Consider the following 22,954-nt stretch of genomic DNA (forward strand, 5'->3'; position numbering starts at 1 on the left):
GAACTGGGAGCTTCATTAACAGCACAAAGTGTTGCTCAGCACTGATTGGACTATGTCCTGCACGTTTATAAACGTCGACACAGTAAAGTTACACCGCTGTGCAAAGTAAAGTGCAGCACAGTAAAGCTACATATAACGGTGGCAAACAATCAAATGACATATTGTGATTGAGTTTGCAACATTTTAACTTAACAATTGTTACAAAGTAACAGTTAGTGGTATCGCTACACAGCCGTTAGAACAAAAGAGGACAAAACAACATTCGTTCCACCACCGTCATCACCTATCAACTCAGAGTGATACTGACCCCCCTCTGCAACCACGTCAGTTTCAAACCTTCATTTCAGCCACAGTTCTAAGTCTTCAGAATTCACTCAAGTCAGTATATTTTTTTATATTCTGGGAAAGAAGAGAAAACAAATCAGAACCTCTTCAACTCCCTCTCTTTCTCTCTCTGCAGTCCTAAACGTAAAAATAAAAACAATGTTCAACCCAGCTGTCCTGAACTAGCACTGGCTAGTAAAAAGAAAAGGAAATTATAATAAAACTGTTTTTAAAAATCCACAATGATGGTCAAAACTGCAAAATAATACACTAACAAACAATAATAAACAATAGAAACTTTTACATGTGTAACAGGTGGCACCATTAGGTGTCGCTCTTTCTATTGTTTGAGCCTCCATAAAAGGGAAGCTAGAAGGATGGTGGCAAAGTATCAATTTCCTGTGTGTCAGACCAGCTGTGTGTTGGGTGTTTGCTGGCTGTGGAGTTGATTGCTGATGGTGTTCGGACTGTATCATTACCTGGGCGTGGGTGTTCGTTGCCGCAGGTAGGTTTTATACTTGGTCTTTTTTAATAAAAACTAATTGTATGTTTATATATTGTTTTATATTTTTGTCAGGGTTACACCAGATCGGCTACTCCACGGTTTGAACTGGGAGTGTTGATTTATGCAATGCAAGTAGGCAGTGTTTTAATGTGTTTTAGGTTGATTTGATTAAAATGATTTAATAAGAATTTAACAATTTTTGTGTTTTTGTTTTTACAGTTTTTGCACTGCCTCCTGCTGTCCTTTTAGCGTTTGGTTTTTCTTTGTTGTTAGTCCACCCAGTTATGATTGTTTTCTTCTTGTAGTATTTGTGAGGGCGGACTAAAAACCTTTCATTTATTTTGTTGGTTTTGTTTAATTGTTTGTTTTGGGCACTTCCCTGAATATTTATATCCTGTTTGGTGTGATCCCCATGTCGGGTTGATAACGAACGGATGAAGTTAGCGGGGAATCCTTTTTTATCTATGCAACAATAAATATCAATAATTAACTTAATTCTGGTTGTTGATTATTGCGCTTTGGTTAACCAAGCCTATAACATTTGGCGCTGTGAGCAAATAAGTTCAGGAAGTGACCTTCCCCTTTAAACACATGAACTTCCAAACATAAAAACAAGCAGCAGCAAACTTTGCTCCGACTTACCCACAGCAGCGGGAACAACGCTGTGAGGGAAAGGGGGTGGGGGGCTATGAGGGCTGGAAGTAGTGATGTTACGTGATGAGCCGAGGCTTCGAGGCGTGTGTCGAGTAATGGAGGGGGCGTTTCCGTAAAGCGCGTATCGAGGCTTGCTTCATTTAGGGGAGGAGCCGAAAACGATGACGTCCGAGGCCTCGCTGCCCGGCTGTACCACGTGACTGCTTCGGGAAATGGCTCAGATTTTGTCGCGCGGTTTGACAGCTTTATAAACCCCACAGGCTTCATTCAAAATGTGGGTTGTTGTAGGCGAGTTGCGGTCAGTTGAGAGAGTGGATAGAGTTTTGATAGTTTGGATAGCAGAGTTTGGATATTGTTGGTTATTTAGTTTGAGACAGTTAGTTTGGTGTTTGGAGAGTTTAGGAGAGAGATAGATAGATAGGAGATTTAGGAGCACAAAGACAGGATAGGAGTAGGATGGAGCCAGCGAGAAAGAGGAGGATTTCCCCTATGTGGGAACATTTCGATTTAATAAACCCTAACAAGGTAAGGTGAACTGAACATTTGCAGATGCATTAGGTTTGCTTATGAGGAACTGTATTTTTCACTGTTTCTTATTTTCTGTAAAGGTGAGGTGTTTATTGTGCACCAAGGAGTTGGGGTACAATAATAACACCTCATCCATGCTAAGACACTACCGTGCCTTGCATGAGAATAGGGAGGAAACTGGAGCTTCACCCAGCCAAGGTATTTCATTACTACATTGCAAACACACTATCACAATTTTTTGCATGTTGATGTTTGCTTGTTGTGCAAATAAAGACAGGTAACAGACACTGTATTTATTCCCTTTTAACCAGCCACCAGAAAACAAGAGCTGGATGAAGCTCTAGTCTCCATGATAGTGAAGGATACCCAGCCTTTCACTATTGTGGATGATGTTGGATTCAGGACATTTGTGTCTATTATGTTCTCCCTACAAGGCAGGTATGTGTGGCTCCATACATGAAACCAATGACTACATTATTGTATGTGTCACAATTCAGCAATATATATATAGATATATATATGAGTCTGCTAAGGAGCACGCTAAGGCTAAAGTAGAGAAGGTGGCTGCTGTTAGCCTTACATCAGATATGTGGACATCCATCAACATGGATGGCTACCTAGGTCCAGCGCTGCCTGTCAGAGGCAAACATAAGCAGCCTGGAGAACCTCCTGGAATACTGGGCTAATCATCGGTCACTGTACCCCAATCTGTACAAACTTGCACTTATTTATTTATGACCCGGCATCATGTGTGCCATGTGAGCTTGTCTTTTCAAAGGCTGGAGAAGTAGTGTCAAAAAAGAGAAATCCTTTGAAACCTAAAACTGTGGAGAAATTGTTGTTTCTTAATAAAAATGAATGAAATCATCCAAGTTACACAAGCATTAGCCTATTCACTATCCCCTCCCTAGTTCCACAAGCACTTTCACTGTCCTCTGCCTGATTAAGCTCATGCCATTTTTCTAGAGTCACAGAAAAACATTATTACACAACATGCCATATCACATGACACTATTTTGGGAATAATTACACACAGAGAATACATTCAATCAATATTTTATTGTTCAAACAATATTTTATTGTACACATATGTACACCTTTTGTGAAGTTATTCCCAAGACCCATAATAGACAAAAATTCAATGCATCACATGTGTTAAGATACAGCGGGTTGTGATTATACACCTGGCCAGTAGGTGGTTTCGTGTGCACATGAAGCCTCAAGAAATGAACCCTTTCTTGAACCAATTGGCTCAAGTGGTACAATGCCTCATGAGGCTTCATCTCACCATCACTAGCTGGAAGCAACTATGGAAACCCAGGAAACACAAATGAGACGGAGTGCAGAAGAGCGACCCCCGCAGGCAAAAACAACAAAATAAATAAAAATAACTGAATGAGATAAAATTCACGAATTCTCAATATAAAATGAATAAGAAATAATAATTTAACAAAAAGCACATTTGTAACCATCTTCATTGTTTCCCAACCGCCAAATAAACATCACAGAAGAAGCATCCTCCATCTCCATATTTTCCCGCCTCTGCAGGGCTCTGTCGTGTTGGGCTGAGTTATAATTTTCTCCCAGTTTATTTCAGTTATTATATTTGCTACGCACTTGTAACAGAGTCTTGTGTTTCCAGTTAAAGTATATATTTTTTGGTGTTTCCTGGAGTGGAGTTAACTCAACAAGAACTCCTCCATCATGTTTCAGCTGAGAAAAGTATTCTACTTTCATAATCCTCTGAGGAAAACTTTTGGTAAAAAAAACAAAACACGAGTGGAATAATGGCTCCAAAAGGATCTAAGACTGGATGAGGAGAAACAATCTGGATATAAACAGAATTGCTAAGTTGCCAAACGACACTTGGTCTAAGATGGAGGAGAAAGTGAAGACAGTTCTCTCTGAAAAGTCAAACCTGCAACATGAGATGGAGATGGAGAGAGCTCACCCACTGGGAAACCCAGAGGAGACAGACTCAGGCCGATTTCCGTCAAATCCTGAGGTACAAGGACAGATCAACTATTCTGCACCGGGTCAAGGCAATTAGGCTCGCTGCAGTCCTGCATGAGCTGATGCAGGACTTAAGAGCAGCACATCAAAGAGGAAACGTTGTTTATCTCCGTTATGATGAGCTGATCACCCATCCGCTCGAGTTCCCCAAAATTACCCAGTGACGTTCAGAGGACAACCAGGTATGCGGTCTGAACCCAGCATGCCAATTAGTAGCCAGATATATAAACTTTACCATGGCAACTGGCATTGCTGACGCACCCCGATGGAAAAACTTGCTATGGATCGGTGATTATGAGGATGTGGATACATTTCAGTACAACGACTATCAGCAGCAAGACTTAGGAAACGACATTGATCCTGATAAAAACATTTTTTTTTTATCAGTATCAACGATAGTTGTCACTTTTACACTGATGACCAGTTCAACATTAAACTGAACATTTCAATAATTCACTTTAACAGCAGAAGCTTGTTTGCAAATTTCTACAACATCAAACTGTCCAACAACGCAGACCTTTAATATCATCCCATTATCAGAAACGAGGCTCAATAGTGAAAAGGGCTTTGAAATGGATGGAAGAAACAATTAATAAAGTTAATCAATAAGTTGTATTTATTTGTGGGGTTTTCAACATTGATCTTCTAAACCAAATAAACGGAAAGACAGAATAATTTATTAACAACATTACAGTCTAAGATCATCAGACTCATCACACTGTGAACATTAACTGATAATATTTTTACAAATGATCTTGAAAATAGTTTAATTAGTTTAACTGTTAATAGATGACATAACTGATCATTTACCAGAGTAAAAAAAAACTGATCAATACAGATGATCAACACAAAAGATTCACTGGTGCACTAAAAACTGATTTGATGACATGGTTTATTTATTTTATTTTATTTATAGAATAAATTATATGAATTCAGTAGATAAAGAATTTATAAGAATATTTAAAATTGTCCAGTTAAGAAAATTAAGATGAAAAGCATAAAAATGAGCAGTGGATTATGAAAGGAAACAAAAAGCATGTAAAAAGAAAAATAAACTTTTTAGGGAATTTATAAAACATTGAGCTTCTGAATCAGAAAACAAATATGAGAAATATAAAAATAAGTTAACTAATATTGAAAAGGCATGTAAAAAGGAATATTATTATAAATTATTGGATAGTAATAAAGATATTACTAAGGAAACATGGAACATTTTAAATAATATCAGGAAATCTTCTAACAGTAATAATTATCCACAGTATTTTTAGATAATAACCAGAATATTAACAATATGAAGAGTAAATAAATTCAATAGTTATTTTGTGAATATAGGAGAAAAAATATCTGCAATAACTCGTCTGCAGCAACTCGTCTAAATTATGTTGAGAACAGTGACGTGCGGTGAGGTTCATAGCTGGTGAGGCACTGACGTCATCAGAATCAGATTTGCAAATAGATGCATAGATTGACAGCAGTTTACAGGTTATGTTTCACTTCTGCATCCTTACACATACAAACTGTAGCTCACAAAACACACATATTATCTCCTGCTTCGATTGAAAGTTCACTTGAGAAAACTTTTTTAGTGTTGTAATGTAGCCATCCATGTCGAAAGTCGGGATAAGCGAGAGGAAAAAAATCACTATCTCTATTGTAATCTATCGCTGCACTTGACTTGCTTCCCGAATCGTTTAGCCTAGCTCGCTGTCACTTACTCGGCAGTTGAGGAGTGAACAAGACGAACGTCTGGGATCTTGAGCGCCCCCTGCCATGAGGCAAGATAACTGCCTGCCTCACCTCGAACCTGTTCTCTGCCGTTTATAATCGCTCATTACACGAAACACGTTACACAAACACAGTTGGTGACAAAAAGCACTGTACATTATATACATAAGCTAAATTATTGGAAATAAGTTCACATATTAAATTAGTTTAAACCATTTTATTGACGCCGTACAGCAACATGCTCTCTCCGCTAAGCAGCCAGCGCAGAGCCTGGGGTTGCGCAATCCAAGGTGAGGCAGAGCTCGCTGCTGCCTCACCGGCATCGCTTCCAAGCATTTGAATGGGAAAATAAGAAAATTCAGCGATTTTGAACAAATAAAAATCGAAATTGGTGAAGCTACATGAAAAATAAATATTTCTTAGTACAAACCACCGGATGAATATAACAATTTAAATTACTTTATGATTATATATTTTCTTTCTTTCCATGTTGGCTGGTGAGGCACTGCCTCACCTGCCTCCCCTGACCGCACGTCACTGGTTGAGAATCATAACAGTTCAAAGATTTCCCATTAAGAGAAATAAATTATTGATATTGTGAATAAATGTAAAAGTAAATCCTGATGATCATGAAAACCATTAAAAAGGTGATTGAATCTCTAAACATTAACTTTTATAATTTATTGTTCCAAACAGGACAATTTCCCAACAACATCTAAAATTTTTCTAAAATCCTAGAAAAACTTTTTAAGGAGAGAAAATTCATAGACAAACATAAACTACTCAACAGTCAATATGGATTCAGAGTAAATTGGTCAACATCACCAGCTGTGACTGAGTTAATAGAAGAAATTATCTGTGGGGTTTTCATAAATATAAAAACTTTTGACACATATCTTAATTAAAATATTAGAACTTTATGGAATTCAGGGACTAGATCTGAACTGGATGAGGAGTCATTTAAAGAGCAGAAAACAATTTGTGAAAATGGAAGATATTAAATCTGATTGTATGTGGGGAACCTCAAGGGTCAGAACTGGGACCAGTTTGATTTAATCTGTAGCACAGGGGTTTCAAACTCCAGTCCTCGAGGGCCGCAGTCCTGCAGTTTTTAGATGAGCCACAGGTACAAAACACTGGAATGAAATGGCTTAATTACCTCCACCTTGTATAGATCAGTTCTCCAGAACCTTAATTATTCTATTCAGGTGGTGCAGCAGAGGCTCATCTAAAAGTTGCAGGACTGCGGCCCTCCAGGACTGGAGTTTGAGACCCCTGATCTAATGTATTAAAATTTGGGTTATTTGCTGAGAACGCAAATATTCTGGTCTCTGATGAACACTTACAACTTTTTTCCATAGTTGCGTCAGAAATCAGCAAATTAAAGAAACGGTTTGATAATAATAAATTATTACTTTACTAAATTTGAACAAGACAGAAATCATTGTTGATGGGAACTGTTACAAAAATACTTAAACCATTTCATTCCAGTGTTTTGTACCTGAGGCTCATCTACAAACTGCAGGACAGCGACTGGAGGCCTGGAGTTTGACCCCCTGATCTACAGTATCAAACCAGCACTCAGATCTAACAGTAATAAAACTACAACAAATCAACTGTTAATAGAAGATTATTATTCACTGGAAGCAAAGCTGTTTCAGTGAGCAGCTTTAAACCCAGACTGAAATCTCTCAGTCATATTATAATCTTTTAAAAACATTTCAAGCTGAATTAAAACTAACTTTTCAAGGACCTTAGATAAAAAAGGGAGTTTAGAAATGGGCCTAAAATTTTCTAATACACTTGAATCTAGATTGTTTAGTTAAGAAGGGGTTTAACCACAGCTTGTTTAAGAATTGATGGGACACAACCTGACTGCAGTGAGGCATTTATCACCTTTAAGATGTAAGAACCAGAGGTGACAGAAATTTCTATCAGACGGTAGGAAGACAATCCAAAGGACCGGATACAGTGGAGGGATTAACAATCCTATCCAGGACACTAATAAGGACTGGAGGCCTGTGGCCATTTGAAACTACAACATTAATCAAATATTTAGATTTTGCTAATTTAACATTAGTCTGGTAATTAAATAGATTGTCTTTCAAAATCTGCAATTTATCTTTTTTTTCACCTTCTCTCAGCAGCCTGCATTCCTGTCTGAGTGAACCAGTGGTTTCATTAAGTCACGGCTATAATAATTTATTTTTGGTAGTTTTTATAATTTTCAAGGGGACTATACTAGAACAGTGTTTCCCAATTCCAGTCCTCAGGCCCCCTGCCTGCATGTTTTAGGTGTTTCCCTTCTGCCACACCTGGTTGAATCTTTGGGTGATTAACAGGCTCCTGCAGGACTTGATGGCTGCAGAAGATGTCATGAAATCATTTGAATGGGGGGGATTGGAGGTCTCTTGACTGGGAACGGAAGTAGGGAGGAGACGGAAAGGCGGACATTTGAACACAACAAACAAAGAAGGCGGTAGGAGCTGATTTGGTGGATCACATAAGCTGTACATTGACTGTAGTAGCATGGCTTCTACATCAGGAGGAAATAGTGGAAATGAAATGGAGTGGATGATATCGAGGTCAGCAAAAATGAAAAGAACAATCAGAAAGAGACATGAAAGAGCAAGAAGTTGGTCGGATGAAAGTGAGCCAGGAGCGGAAGGCAGTAAAAGGACAAAAATAAACCAAAGAGTGAGTTCGCGAGAACAAGATAATAGTAATACAGAAGTAGAATACAAAGTTATGGTGGAATTTCAGCAAGAAAGGGGTTATATTCATCCGATAAAGATAACCAAAGCAATAGAGGTAGAGATAGGAAAAATCAAAATGGCTAGAATCATGAACAACAGAAAAGTGATAATACAAGCTATCAGTGAGGCACAACAACAGAATATAATCAAAATGAAAACTCTGATGGGAGAAAGAATTAAATCATATATACCAGGTTATATGGCAAGGTTGAGAGGAGTAATATCAGGAGTTCCACTTGAAATGACAATGGAGGAGGTGAAGAATGAAATCAAAGGAGGGAAAATAACAAATGCCATCAGGATTAAAAGTAGAAGAGAAGGGGAACTCAAAGATACTATGGCTGTGATATTACAGTTTGAAAATAACATGGCAGAAAACATTCAGCTAGGATTCATGAACTATAAAGTTAGAGAGTACATCCCGAAACCGCTCAGATGTTTTACCTGTCAAAGAATGGGACACATTGCAAAAGAATGTAAGGGAAAAATTAGATGTGCAAGATGTGGAGGTCCACATGAATTTGGAAAATGTGACTAAGACGCTAAAATCAAATGCTGTAACTGTGGAGGTGATCACAGTGCAGCCTATGGTGGATGTATAGTTCAAAGGGAAGCTAGAGAAGCCCAGAAAATTAAGATAACAGAAAGAGTTTCTTACGCAGAAGCATTAAAAAGAGTAAAGAAAGATAGTTCAAGAGGAATGAGGCTGGGAGAAGCGGATCAAAGTTATACTTCTCGGAACACAAATCAAGGACAGAATGATCAGAGACAAATACTAATGCCAACAACAAATACGAATAATATATGTTCACATAAATGTAAAATAGAGGAAAATACAATGATGGTGAAAAAAGAAAACTTTGTAGCATTTATATGTCATATGTTACATGCTCGCACTTTGCTTCCGCCTCTTGATTGTTTATTTTTGTTTTATTGTTGGCACCTTTGACGGTTCACCGGTGGGGGGCGGGGCTTAGCCAGCCCAGGTGTTTTTAGTTGGGCTGGTGGCACACCTGAGAGAGATGAGTGATGGTGGCGTGTGCGAAGCTGCGGTAGCAGCGGAGTTCGAAAAGGAACATTGATTAAAAACGGTGCGGGAAGGCTCTGGATGAAAAGAGTACCTTCACCTCGGGACGGATCCACCCAGAGGGGAGCGTCGGAAGTTTTTGGCCGGGAGGAAGTTTGTCTTCGTTTGTTTTGATTTGTTTTGTTTTTTTTGGACAAAACCGGCTGGACGCTAGGAATTTTAGCACCGGGGAAGTTACACGCCTGCCAAGACCAACCACCATCGAAATCACCAGAGGTGCGGATTTTTTTAAGGAAAAGAGAAAAGAAAACTAGATCTATATATATTTAAAGACAAAGAAAACATAAAAACTATTAAACGAAACGCCTGACGCATGAGGGATCGCAAGGGCTTTCCCTTCTGCATGAATGCCATCTGGATTGAGGAACATAATCTACTGATCGGACGTCTAAGGTAAGCCCCACCACACTGTGTGTTCCGTCAGGTGCCCTTTTTGTTTCTTTTCTCGGTTTCTTTTTGTTAAAAAATCATTACGCACTTAATGTTGCGGCCCCTCTCTCCCGTAATCTGTATAAAAGAAATAAGAACGAGCCAGGGTGAGGGTAGCGGGTCGTAACAAGTGGGGGCTCGTCCGGGATTGCGGAACTTTATTTTGACTTTATAAAAATAAAATAAAAAAGAGAAGAAAAAAAAGCTACCATTGTGTAACCGGCATAAAATAACTACCCGTATTTTATTTTGGCGGGTCAAACGAGAAGCCACCCTTTAAGTTTTGGGTTGAAGGTGAGCTCTGATCCTACTCCATGGCTGTTGCTGCTGTTACCGGGCTAGCTGTTTCTGTCGGCGTTTCCCTAAATCGCTGAACCATATCGCAACATAAACTCAAATTAAAGCTGCCAAAGGATTACTTTGAGCATGTTGTGACCACTACTCGACGGTGAGTTGCTAATTCCCTGTCAAATTGTTGTTTATTTTAAAAGTAGAAACTCTATGGCGACACGCCCACTTATGATTTGTATATCGGCGTTTTAAATGGTTTTGCGGTCTAAAAAACCATTTTTGTTTGTTAATTATGTGGCCGAATGAACCATATGCCGTTAAAATGTTATAGAAGCCTTTTGATTTCGTCCTTTAGCGATACTTTTAGTTATTTTTCTTTTGATTGTGAACGGCCAATGGAAATTTTTACTGATAGGTTTCAGTAGTTGCGCAACAAAACTCGAGACCAATTAAATACTTATCAAAGTAGTATTTAAGTGAATTAATTTTAATTGACAACGTCAATTAAAATTTCATAGAATTTAAAAGTGCACTTTATTTTGAAAACTTGTCTGACTTTACTTTGATATTTTGTCTGATTTTATTTTGATATCTTGTCTGACTTTATTTGATCTGTGATATTAACTTGGAAACTTATTTAAATGATTCCTGACTATTATTATTTGGTTAGTTATGTATGTTTTTGAATAGCAGTTTAACCCTGGTTAAACTCTAATTTTTATTTTATTTATGACCTCATCTAGGTCAGGTTTTTTCCCCCCCACGGTTTCAAGTCAGGATGGCGAGCTACCACCGGATCACCGCAGCTTTGCGGTAGGACGTACTAGAACCAAAAAAAAAAATTTTTCCTCTTTCCCCGGACCTTTAATTATTTTTTCTTTCCCCTTGGAATACGGACTAACACCAGTTGGACTATTGTTGGTGAATCATTAATCACCTTAAAAGAAAAAGGAAAGAGAAAGAAACGGACTTGAATGAGAGAAAGAAAACCTCTTGTGTCTCATCAGGGTTTATTTGTTGTGTGTTATTGTTGTTTTCTTGTTGTGTTTATTGTTTATATTTATAAGAAAATATTATTATTATTCAATACCTTCCTAAAGATATATATAAAAGAAAGTATACATTAAAATACAATAACTCAACTTTACCTTTTGTCGGATGGTGTTTATTCACACACGGGCTCCTCGGCCGAACCTTTCTGATTGCCATAATTGGCCGTAGTCAGGCGCCTAGCCTCAATTAGCGTTACAATTGAAAAATCGGGGTTTCGTGTTTCCTGTAACTGTAGCGAAAATTATGGAGGAATTCAAAGTCGAAGAATTCTTAAAGGAGGGTCGGATTTTAAGAATGAGAGACTGGTACCAACTTAAAAAGGAAGAACTGTTAAAAATAGCGGAGCACTTGAAGGTTCAGTGTCCACCTGGAATAAAAAAAGTTGACTTAATTGAAGCCTTAATAACTAAACTTTCCCCTGTGGCTCTTTCGGAAATACACCCAAATGCTATGGAGTTACAATTGGCTAAATTGGAATTAGAAAAAGAGCGTATCAGACAGAGAGCAGTACAGGAAGCTGCCACACTTGAGTTGGATAGAGAACGTATGAGGCGGGAGTTTGAGTACAAACATAAAGAACTGGAGAATGAACAACAAAAGCTGGCATTAGAAAAACAAAAAATCGCTGCTATGGAAGCAGAAAGAAGTTTTGATTTAAGTAAAAACATCCGATTAGTTCCTCAGTTTTGTGAAACTGAAGTTGAAGTTTTCTTTCTGTCTTTTGAAAAGATAGCAAAAGCTTTAAAATGGCCTGAGAATAAATGGTCTCTTCTTGTACAGAGTGTGTTTACTGGCAGAGCTCTGGAGGTTTATGCTGCACTTGATGCAGAGCAGTCATCATCTTATGAAGATGTAAAAACTACTGTTCTTGCAGCTTACCAGTTGTCTCCGGAAGTTTATCGACAGCGTTTCCGTAACTTGAAAAAAAGTACTACTCATACTTATATTGAATATGCTAGGGAGAAAGAAATAGCATTTGATAGATGGGTGCGTTCAAAGAATATTGGTCAAGACTATGAGAAATTAAAACAGCTTATTCTCTTGGAAGATTTTAAGAGTAGTGTTTCTTTTGAGGTAAAAAATTACCTAGAAGATCATAAGGTTGACGAGATTCAGAAAGCTGATCGGACGTCTAAGGTAAGCCCCACCACACTGTGTGTTCCGTCAGGTGCCCTTTTTGTTTCTTTTCTCGGTTTCTTTTTGTTAAAAAATCATTACGCACTTAATGTTGCGGCCCCTCTCTCCCGTAATCTGTATAAAAGAAATAAGAACGAGCCAGGGTGAGGGTAGCGGGTCGTAACACATATTATTAATGTTACAGTCCAAATGAAGAAGAAAAGTGATAAAATAAAAGCAATAGTAACAGCAGCAGGGAGGTTCCTAGATATGAAAGAAATTCAAGCAGATCAGATTCATACCATTTTGAAATAACCACTGAAATAACAGAAAATGGTCAGGATTAGGATACAAGCTTTGTTGATGGTTCTTCATATTCTTCAATGGAATGCCAGAAGTTTAATAGCTAATGGACAAGAATTTAAAAAGTATATTTATGAATTAGAAATAATACCAGATGTAATATGTATACAAGAAACATGGTTAAACTCAAACTTAGATTTTAAAATTCCTGGATATAACATAGAAAGACAGGATAGAAGTAATGGTAGTGGTGGAGGATGTGCCACCTTAATTAAGGAAGGAATAGCTTATAAGAAAGACTCATTAAATAAACAATTAGAATGTATTAGTATAGAAATATTTAATTTAAAGAAACACAGAAATATTAAAATCATAAATTATTATAATCCATGTAAAAATCTTGATAATGAAATATTTAAGGAAATAGGGAAAATTCATAGAAGAGAAGTTTGGTGTGGAGATTTTAATGCTCACAACAGTCTATGGGGTAGCAAGAAGACAGATCATAATGGTAAAATAGTGGAAGAATTAATGGATGAAAGGTCATTAGTTTGTCTTAATAATGGAAAAGGTACAAGAGTAAATATACATAAAAATACAGTTTCATGTCTAGATATTACATTAATATCTAACTGCCTAGTTAGTGCATGTGAATGGGATGTTAAATGGGAGTCTACACTAGGGAGTGATCACTTTCCAGTGAGTACAATAATTAATGATAATATAAATAGACAAGAAGAGTTAACATTAATAAGATGGTGCTTTAATAAAGCTGATTGGTTTAAATTTAAAACAAAATGTGAAGAAACAAGTCATATAGTAACATTAAAAGGTAATATTGAAGAATGTACAAATCAAATAGTAGAACATATTTTAAATGCTGCAAATTATAGCATTCCAAAAATAAAAGTGAAAGGTCAGAAGAAAGTAGTTCCTTGGTGGAATAATGAATGTAGTAAAACAATTAAAGATCGTAATAAAGCTTTTAAAATATTACAGAAAAATCTAACAATCGAAAACCTTATTGATTATAAAAGGAAAAGAGCAAAGGCTCGGAAAACCATAAAGGATGCAAAAAAGAAAACATGGAGAGACTATTGTTCATCAATAGGTTCAGAAATAAATTTACAGAATGTTTGGTCAATGTTAAGAAAAATGATGGGGAAAAAGAACAATGTTAATATTCCATCCTTAGTCAGAGGACAGGAGGTATTGGTTTTAAATAGAGATAAGGCAGAGTTATTAGGTGAGACATTTGCGGCAGTTCATAGTGGTGATCACTTGACAGATACTCATAGAAGGCAGATGATTCAAAAACTAGGAAATCATAAAAATTCACTAGAAAAATGTCAAAAATCTATGTCAACATTAGATATGAATATAACCATGAAAGAAATAAAAACAGTATTGAAAGGGACAGGATATTCAGCTCCAGGGGAGGATCAATTATGCTACGCTATGTTTCGACAAATACCGGAAGTAACACTGAAATTAATATTAAAATTATTTAATAAAATATGGAAAGAAGGATCGATACCAAATAGTTGGAAAAGGGCAATCATTTTACCATTTAATAAGCCAGGTAAAGATCCTACCTGTCCAAATAATTATAGACCAATAGCTCTTACTTCTCATTTAAGTAAATGGATGGAGAAAATAACGGTTAATAGATTAGGATACTTCCTTGAGAAGAATAATCTAATTAATGGATACCAATGTGGTTTCAGAACAGGAAGATCAACAATGGATGCTCTAACTAGAGTCAGTAATGACATAGAGAAAGCTTTAAAAATGAAGGAAATAATGATTATAGTATTTTTTGACATAGAAAAAGCATATGACTCACTATGGAAAGAAGGATTACTTATAAAAATGAAACAGATGGGAATAGGTGGGAGAATGTATAATTGGATAGCAAATTTTCTGCTAGATAGAAAAATAAGAGTAAAAATTGGGAATGATTATTCAAATGAATATAATGTTGAAAATGGAATACCTCAAGGTAGTGTAATTAGTCCAATTTTGTTTAATATTATGATCAATGATATTTTCTATGATACTGGTAAATGTATAAAATCTGCACTATATGCAGATGATGGGGCCATATGGATGAAAGGGAAAAATATTAAACATGTGGTAGAAAATATTAAAAAAGCAATTAGTAAAGTAGAAAAATGGTCTTATGAATGGGGTTTTAAATTATCAGCAAGCAAGTCTTGTTATATGGTTGTCACAAAGAAGAGAAATATCAATATAGAAACAATAACATTATATGGACAGACTTTTAACAGAATATAAATATCTAGGTTTATGGTTGGACAGTTCTTACTCATGGAAAACACATATAGATAAATTAGAAACCAAGTGTAAAAAAGTTATTAATCTATTAAAGGCTGTGGCTGGAAATAATTGGGGGGCAGATAGACGGTCATTATTAAGCATATACAGGGCTCTCATGAGAGCAATAATAGATTATGGCAGTATTATATATGGAGCAGCAGCTAAAACATCATTACAAAGAATAGAAAGATTACAGTGTAGAGCTTTACGTATATGTATAGGAGCAATAAAAACAACACCTATTAATGCTCTTTTAATTGAAACTGGGGAAACTCCTCTGGAAATGAGGAGAATTAAACTAGCTTTAGCATATTGGATGAAAATTAAAAGTAATATAGATGATAATGTGAATTCAATTATTTTACAAAATTGTTGGGAATATGTGAAGTTCCAAAGTAATGGATTTGGATGGATGGTTAGGAAATGGATTAAAATGTATGGATTAGAGGACAAGGAAATAGCTCAGTTTAATCCAACTAGCGTTATTCCTCCATGGTTAATACCAGAGGTTAATGTAGATTTGAAAATTAGCATAATGAAAAATGATTGGAATTTAAATGAAATAGGGATAAAGACTGATATTTATTTAAGAAATACATATAATAATTATCTTAAAATTTATACAGATGGTTCTAAGAATTTAAAAGGATATGTGGGAGTAGGAATATATATTCCAGAGTTTAAAAAATGTATTTCTAAAAGAATATCAGATCAATTGTTGGTTTTTACGGCAGAAATGGTGGCAGTTATATTAAGCTTGCAATGGGTGGAGGAGATTCGACCAGACAGGGTGGTGGTGTGCACAGATTCTAAAGCAGTAGTAGAAAGTATCAAGGGAGAAGGAAATAATAGAAAAGATCTGGTATTAGAAATTCATCATATTTTATTTAGATTATATAGGGGTGGCATTGATGTTTGGTTTTGTTGGGTGCCAGCACATGAAGGAGTAAAAGGCAATGAAAAGGCAGATAAATTAGCTAAAAGGGCTAATTTAAAAGTAATATAACATAGCAGGAATTAAAAAGGAATTAACATAGCAATGTTAATTCCTTTTGGGAAAGGGGAAGGGAAATCACTTATTAAAAGTAAAGAAATGGAGGAATGGCAAAAAATGTGGAATGAAGATAAGAAAGGAAGAAGATTATATGAAGTACAAAAGTCAGTTCGAATTCGAAGCATTAATGAAAGAAACAGAAGAGAAGAAATAATAATTAGTAGATTAAGAATAGAATGACATGCTTTATTTAATAGGGAAGAAAAATAGTGATAAATGTGAGAGATGTGGAGAAAAAGAAAATGTAGAACACATACCGATGAACTGTAAGTCATATGAACACAAAAGGAAAGAATTAAAGAGAATAGTTAGAAGTATAGGACATGAATGGAATCTTAAAGGTATATTAGGAAATGAAGGAAACATAACAGATATTCACAAATTAAGGAAAGCATTGTTTATTTACCTTAAGAATACAAAATTAAAAAGTAGAATTTAATAGATGTGAAGTAATGCAGCTACACACTCATGTACAGTAGGTGGCGGTATGCACCTTAAAGTTGCTTGTGATCCGCCATAATAGAAAAGAAGAAGAAGAAGAAGAATCATTTGAATCAGCTGTTCTGGTATAGAGGCACATCTAGAACATGCAGGCAGGGGCCGAGGACTGGAATTGGGAACCACTAGAGCATTTGAGCATGTGTTGTTAAAGTTAAAAATAAAAGTTTCAATATCAAGATTGCTATCATTAGGGAACGTAGTATTAACAAGGACTGCATTTAGTTGGAGAGCAGTTGCAGAATTTATAATATGAGAAATGAAGGGTTTTGTATTATTTGTATCCACAGAAAAAAAAAATTAATTGAAATGAGACTGGCAAATGATCAGAGATACATGTCTGAAGGATTTCAATGGTATTCAAAGAAAGCACATGTGATAACACCATATCGTATGTCCTTTTAAGTGAGCTGGTCCAACCACAAACTGTGTAATTAATATTCTTTTTAAAATGATAACATTAAATCATATTGTTATGAATTGTTACAAAGAAGTACAATATCTCAGGTTCTCACAAATTGATAACTGAATCGTTTATTTTGAAGGATATATGAGATTTTTGTTTCATTTATTTTGAGCGTTGCTGCAGTACACACCATCCACCAGTTGGTGGCGGGGCTGTGCCACTAACGATTTATGCTAACAAGAAGAAAAACAAGAAATAAAATCAGCAGCGCTAAGCTAGCGCCATCTCTATATTTTCCCGCCTCTGCAGGTCTTTGTCTCATCGCGCTGTGAGTTATAACTTTTTCTTTATTTATTTATTTATTCTAATTTCTCCGCAATTCTAACTGACTGTTGTGTTTCCAGTTAAAATATATTTTTTGGTGTTTCCTGGAAATATTTTCACTTGGAAACGTCGCATGAATCTAAATTTCGGACGGAAAGATCGACTCAACCAGGAAATGGTTTCTTCTCTCACTGCGTCTCTGTTCCTGCTGTGTGTGCTTTTCTGGCAGTTTGTTTCTGCTGCAGGTGAGATTTAGCCGTTACACACAGACAGTTTCATCAAACTAGTCGGTTCGAATCACTAACGTTTATCTCCGCCATGTTGAGAGTGCCATTTTTTAAAAATCCCCTTTATAAAGCTGTTGGAGACCGTTTTAATTCTCTGGTTTTAGGTTATTTTTTCTCAGTGTGTGTTTGTCATATTAACATGCAATTGGCCACGAGAAAATCAAGAACAAACCTCCACGTGGCGATTTGGCTTTTTTACATATTCTGAACAATTATCTGTCTAGATAATCTAGACTAAATACATTCTGATGACTAAAACACACCTCAGAGTTCAGAGATTGGATAATTTCTTTCACTCACTGTCTGATAAAAGCTGATGTGGAAGACTAGAGGCCCACTGTGACCTCTGACCTCTGTGTGTGTTTCCTCTCCATCAGAACAGACCAACATCAGAGCCTCAGCAGGAGAGGACGTCACTCTGCCATGCAGCGACCCTGACAATAACCCCATCCAGGTGGTAGAGTGGAGCAGACCCGGCCTGGGGGCGAAATTCGTCCTCCTGTTCAAAGACGGGAAGATGGATGAAGATAAGCAGCATCCGTCTTTCAAGGACCGGGTGGAACTGCTGGATTCTACGATGACGGGTGGAGACGTGTCTTTGGTTCTGAAGAAAGTGAAGGGCAACGATACGGGACTATTTGAGTGTCGAGTCATTCAGACGGTCCACGGGGAGGAACTCAGGAGGAAGGTCTACCTGGATGTAATAGGTGAGTCAACCTGCATGTAGCTCCGCCCCCTCCGCCAGGTGAGAGTTTGTCTCTGGATCAGAACCTGCAGCTGCTTCCTGGTTCTGGATCTCAGATCAGATGATGATCGGTGATATGTTCAGGAATATCCATATTTATCCCACACAATCTGTAATATTTCCATTCATTTATTTTCAGTATGTGGTATTTGTGTATCATCTAAGAGGAAGTAGTTAGCAGCAGTTTGTAGATTTTAAACATACTTCCCATTAAGCCCACATTTTTGTTATAAATATTTTTTATTGACAGAATAATTAACTGTAATTGTTTTCTAAGCTGCTCAGTGGACAATCGTCATCGTTAACAGAAATAGAGACTGGAAAGCATCAGTGAGTTTGGAAATAATCTACATAATGTTTTACACTCAGGCTGGATTCACACTGCAACCTGAAGTCACTTCAGCCAGAATTGGGTGCCGGTGTCGTTCAGACTTCCACATAAATGCAACCTGTATGTGTTCTGCAGCGTGAACGGGCAAACAACCTGACAGTGTCCCGCATGTGCAGTAGGGGGCGCAATAGCGTTAGCTTTCTCAGCGTTCTGCCAACCGCCATAAAAAGAAGAAGTGCTCAGTGTTTACAGAAGTAAACATGGATGCTAACGGTGGAGCATAGCTTACATATTTAAAGTTGTTGTCCAATTGCAGCAACATATTAACAAATTAATCCTCATATCAGGCCTGTCGCGATAAACCATAAATCAATTAATTGTACGATAAATTAAAACTATCAACCTCATTTTAATTATCGTCTCTTCCAGCCTTTTTCTCTTTCTGTTGATGACACTGAATGAAAAAAGGTTCAACTCCGCTGCTCTCCACTGACCCTCCCTTCCTCATTTCCTCAGTGTAATGTCCAGTTCACACTACACCATCTTAGAGCTGTTGGTCGATTGTCGGCCCATTTTCAAAACCTGAGAGATCACACATTAGTTTTTGTTAATGGAGACTGAGAATCCATTTTACTTTAGTTTTTGGTTGTTTTGTTTATTTGATCAGTTCCAGTGTTGAATGTTCTTTTGTAAATAAAGTGTATCTATCTTTGGCAGGAAATCACATGAATTATTATATCATTTCCATTAAATCAGTGTAAGAAGGTCTTCAAACAATATTATCGTTTATCGCAATAGTGTTTTGAGACAATTAATCGTTCAGAAAAATTTGCTACTGTGACAGGCCTACATCAAAATGTAGGCCTGTCACAGTAGCAGGCCTACATTTTGATCAAAGCAAATATTTCCTTCTCGATCACATAGTAATTCAACTGATGCTTATTGAACTTTTTAGAAAAATAACTCACCGGCCTTCCAATACCCAGATCACCAGTCTGTGTAATGCAGTGTTTCTCAGTTCCAGTCCTCAGGCCCCCCTGCCTGCATGTTTTAGGTGTTTCCCTTCTGCTACACACCTGGATTGATTCTATGGGTGATTAACAGACTTCTGCAGCGCTTGATGGTCATGCAATCATTTGAATCAGCTGCTCTGGAGTAGAGGTACATCTAAAACATGCAGAGCAGGGAGACCTGAGGACTGGAATTGAGAATCACTGGTGTAAGGACAGCTCCAGCCCCCACGTGACTGGCATCCACATAAAGTTGGAAAGGATGTTTAAGACGTGGTGCAGCCAATACAGCACAGAGGAGCCTTTTCACCTGTTCAAAAGCCTGTTGACAAAGGGGAGATCATTCAAACTTTACATCTTTATGCAGCAAATTTGTTAGCGGCACCACCACAGATGAGAAGTTTCAACAAAAACATCTGTAATATCCCACCAGTCCAAGAAAATGCATTAGCTCCTTTTTTGTAGCTGGAACAGGAAACTGCTCTACCGCCTGAACCTTTGCTGCAACAGGGCGGACCTCACCGTGGCCAACCACACGACCTAAATAGGTAACAGTCGCCCTTCCAAACTTGCATTTGGCCAGGTTGACCGTTAACCTCGCCCCCGCCAAGCGAGTGAAAAGCTCCCGGATGCGCTCTATGTGCTGTTCCCACATGTCATGGTACACCACCACGTCGTCCAAGCAAACCGCACAACCAGTCATGCCACCAACCTCTCTGTTCATTAGTCTTTGAAACGCCGCCGGCGCATTTCTCAGACCAAACGGCATTACAGTGTAAGAATATAATCCTGTAGATGTAACAAACGTCGACACTTCACGTGCGTGTTCTGTCAATGGCACCTGCCAGTAACCCTTTAAAAGATCAAATTTACTGACAAAGTTAGCAGAACCCACTTGGTCAATCATCCATTCTCTGCAAAAGGAAACAATTTGGTTTTGTAAGCGTTAAGCTTACGAAAATCCTTATGAGTCAGCACGTAATCGTCTGCCAACACTGCAGCCACTGACGTGTTTTTCCCTTTCTGCTCTGTGACGGCCCTGCTGTGCGGTCTGGTGTGCTATATTAGTGTCAATTAACACCATCAATTAAGGTCCTCTAAGTGGGAGGCGCTTCCATTATGCGGCCACCTGGTTGGTACTTAAGGAGCGCCGTTCCATTCAGGAGTGCCCCCACGTCCCCTGGTTGAAGCAAGCATGCCGCAGACAGTCATCCAGTCCAGTCCAGGTTGGAATCCGGACTTCCTGGTGTGGAGGGATCAGGCGTGATTGCCCCATCCAAGCTGCCGTTTGATGCCGAGGCCTAGACCATTTTTGATTCTTTTAAATAAATGCCTTTTATAGGCTTAAAGCACTGCCTGTTTCCGTGTCCCCCCAGTTTTTGTTGCGACCAGTCGAGCCGGGTCGTAACAAGCTCACTACTGTAAGTTGCAATGTTTTCCGGTAAGACACTTTTAAATTCCTCCAACAAAATCAGATTGCAGAGCTGATCAAAGTTCTTGACATCTTATGCAGCGCACCACCGATTAAATAAGGCAGTTTTAACACGCCTTTGATTATCGGCTTTTTTATAGTGGTGAAATTTTTGTCTATACGCCTCATGTATAAAAAGCAGTGCAGTGGAAAAATCTCATAGACTTTCTCTACTGCACTCTTCACGTTATCATAATTTAAACTGTCACCAGGTGGCAGCGAGGCTTCCTGTGCTTTACCAGTAAATACGCACTGCAGAAGCAGCGGCCGAACCTCCTTAGGCCACCTCAGTGTCTTTACGTTCAAACAAGATGAAATATTTATCCACATCCAGTCAGTTGAATACATTTGTTAATGTCAAACTGCAGAACAGCCGGCCTGATCAACAGAAAAGCGCACCGAGCCGCGTTTCACTGCTGCCTCCAATTCCAATTTGCGCATCTCAACTTGATGCTGCAGCTTTTTCTCTCAAAGCTCCAAACGACACATCTCTATCTTTAACTCCATTTTACGTACCTCAGAGTTAGACGCCCCAAGTTATTTAATCTGAGAAAGATTTTTATTTTATAAAACAATGTGATGAAAACATTTTGTATCCCAGATTTATTTCAACATGTTCAGTAAAATAGATGATAGTGTGATGCTGTGTTACTTTGACTGGTCCGTGTTTGTAGTTTCTTCTAGTTGTGTTACTTTGACTGGTCCATGTTTGTAGTTTCTTCTAGTTGTGTTACTTTGACTGGTCCGTGTTTGTAGTTTCTTCTAGTTGTGTTACTTTGACTGGTCCGTGTTTGTAGTTTCTTCTAGTTGTGTTACTTTGACTGGTCCATGTTTGTAGTTTCTTCTAGTTGTGTTACTTTGACTGGTCCGTGTTTGTAGTTTCTTCTAGTTGTGTTACTTTGACTGGTCCATGTTTGTAGTTTCTTCTAGTTGTGTTACTTTGACTGGTCCTTGTTTGTAGTTTCTTCTAATTGTGTTACTTTGACTGGTCCATGTTTGTAGTTTCTTCTAATTGTGTTACTTTGACTGGTCCATGTTTGTAGTTTCTTCTAGTTGTGTTACTTTGACTGGTCCATGTTTGCAGTCTCTCCTGGTCGTGGTCCTGCTGTGTTACTTTGACTGGTCCGCCTGTGTGTTTCCAGAGCCGTTTCCTGCCTGGGTCATCGTTCTGCTGGTTCTGCTCAGTGTGAGTCTGACCGCTGCTACTGTCCTGGTGTATAAGTACAGACACTACTTCAGCTCAAGTGAGTGAGGTGAACTGCGTTACCCATAATGCCGCTGGCCCGGCCCTGATCACCCTGTCTGTCCTCCTGCAGCCCTGCCGGCCCGTCAGCATGAGGAGGATGACTACGATGATGAAGATGATGTCAGGAAGATGAACTCAGAGGATTAACATCATAAACATTTCTGGACATCAACATTTCAGTGGTTTCACAGCAGAAGAACTTGTGAAATGTTTTGAAACTAAAATAAAATTGATTCTGCTGGTTTTAATTGAATCTCATGTTTGGTGGAAATTTAACTTTTAAATAAGTTTAAAAGATCCAAACTAAATATTAATATGCATTGATTTTACTGAATTTATGTAAATAATCTGTAGTTAATAATTTCTCTGAGCTCCATCTAACAGATGAACTCTGATTCATTTCAGTGACTTTCAACTGTAGAAGTTTTTAAATTAAATGATTTTTGTTTCAATTCAGA

At 37.7% G+C, this 22,954-nt stretch overlaps 1 protein-coding gene across 1 annotated transcript; it reads left to right on the forward strand.

The window, feature by feature from the left end:
- Positions 1-17,494: 17,494 nt before the first annotated feature.
- On the forward strand, positions 17,495-22,663 carry LOC122820853 (butyrophilin-like protein 3). Its single transcript, XM_044098503.1, has 4 exons — positions 17,495-17,651; positions 18,071-18,400; positions 22,393-22,494; positions 22,567-22,663. Exons 1-4 carry the CDS (start codon positions 17,540-17,542, stop codon positions 22,641-22,643), a joined length of 621 nt encoding a protein of 206 aa, XP_043954438.1. The 5' UTR covers positions 17,495-17,539; the 3' UTR covers positions 22,644-22,663.
- Positions 22,664-22,954: the final 291 nt, after the last annotated feature.

This window comes from Gambusia affinis, linkage group LG18 (assembly GCF_019740435.1).
Source record: "Gambusia affinis linkage group LG18, SWU_Gaff_1.0, whole genome shotgun sequence".
Classification (NCBI taxonomy): domain Eukaryota; kingdom Metazoa; phylum Chordata; class Actinopteri; order Cyprinodontiformes; family Poeciliidae; genus Gambusia; species Gambusia affinis.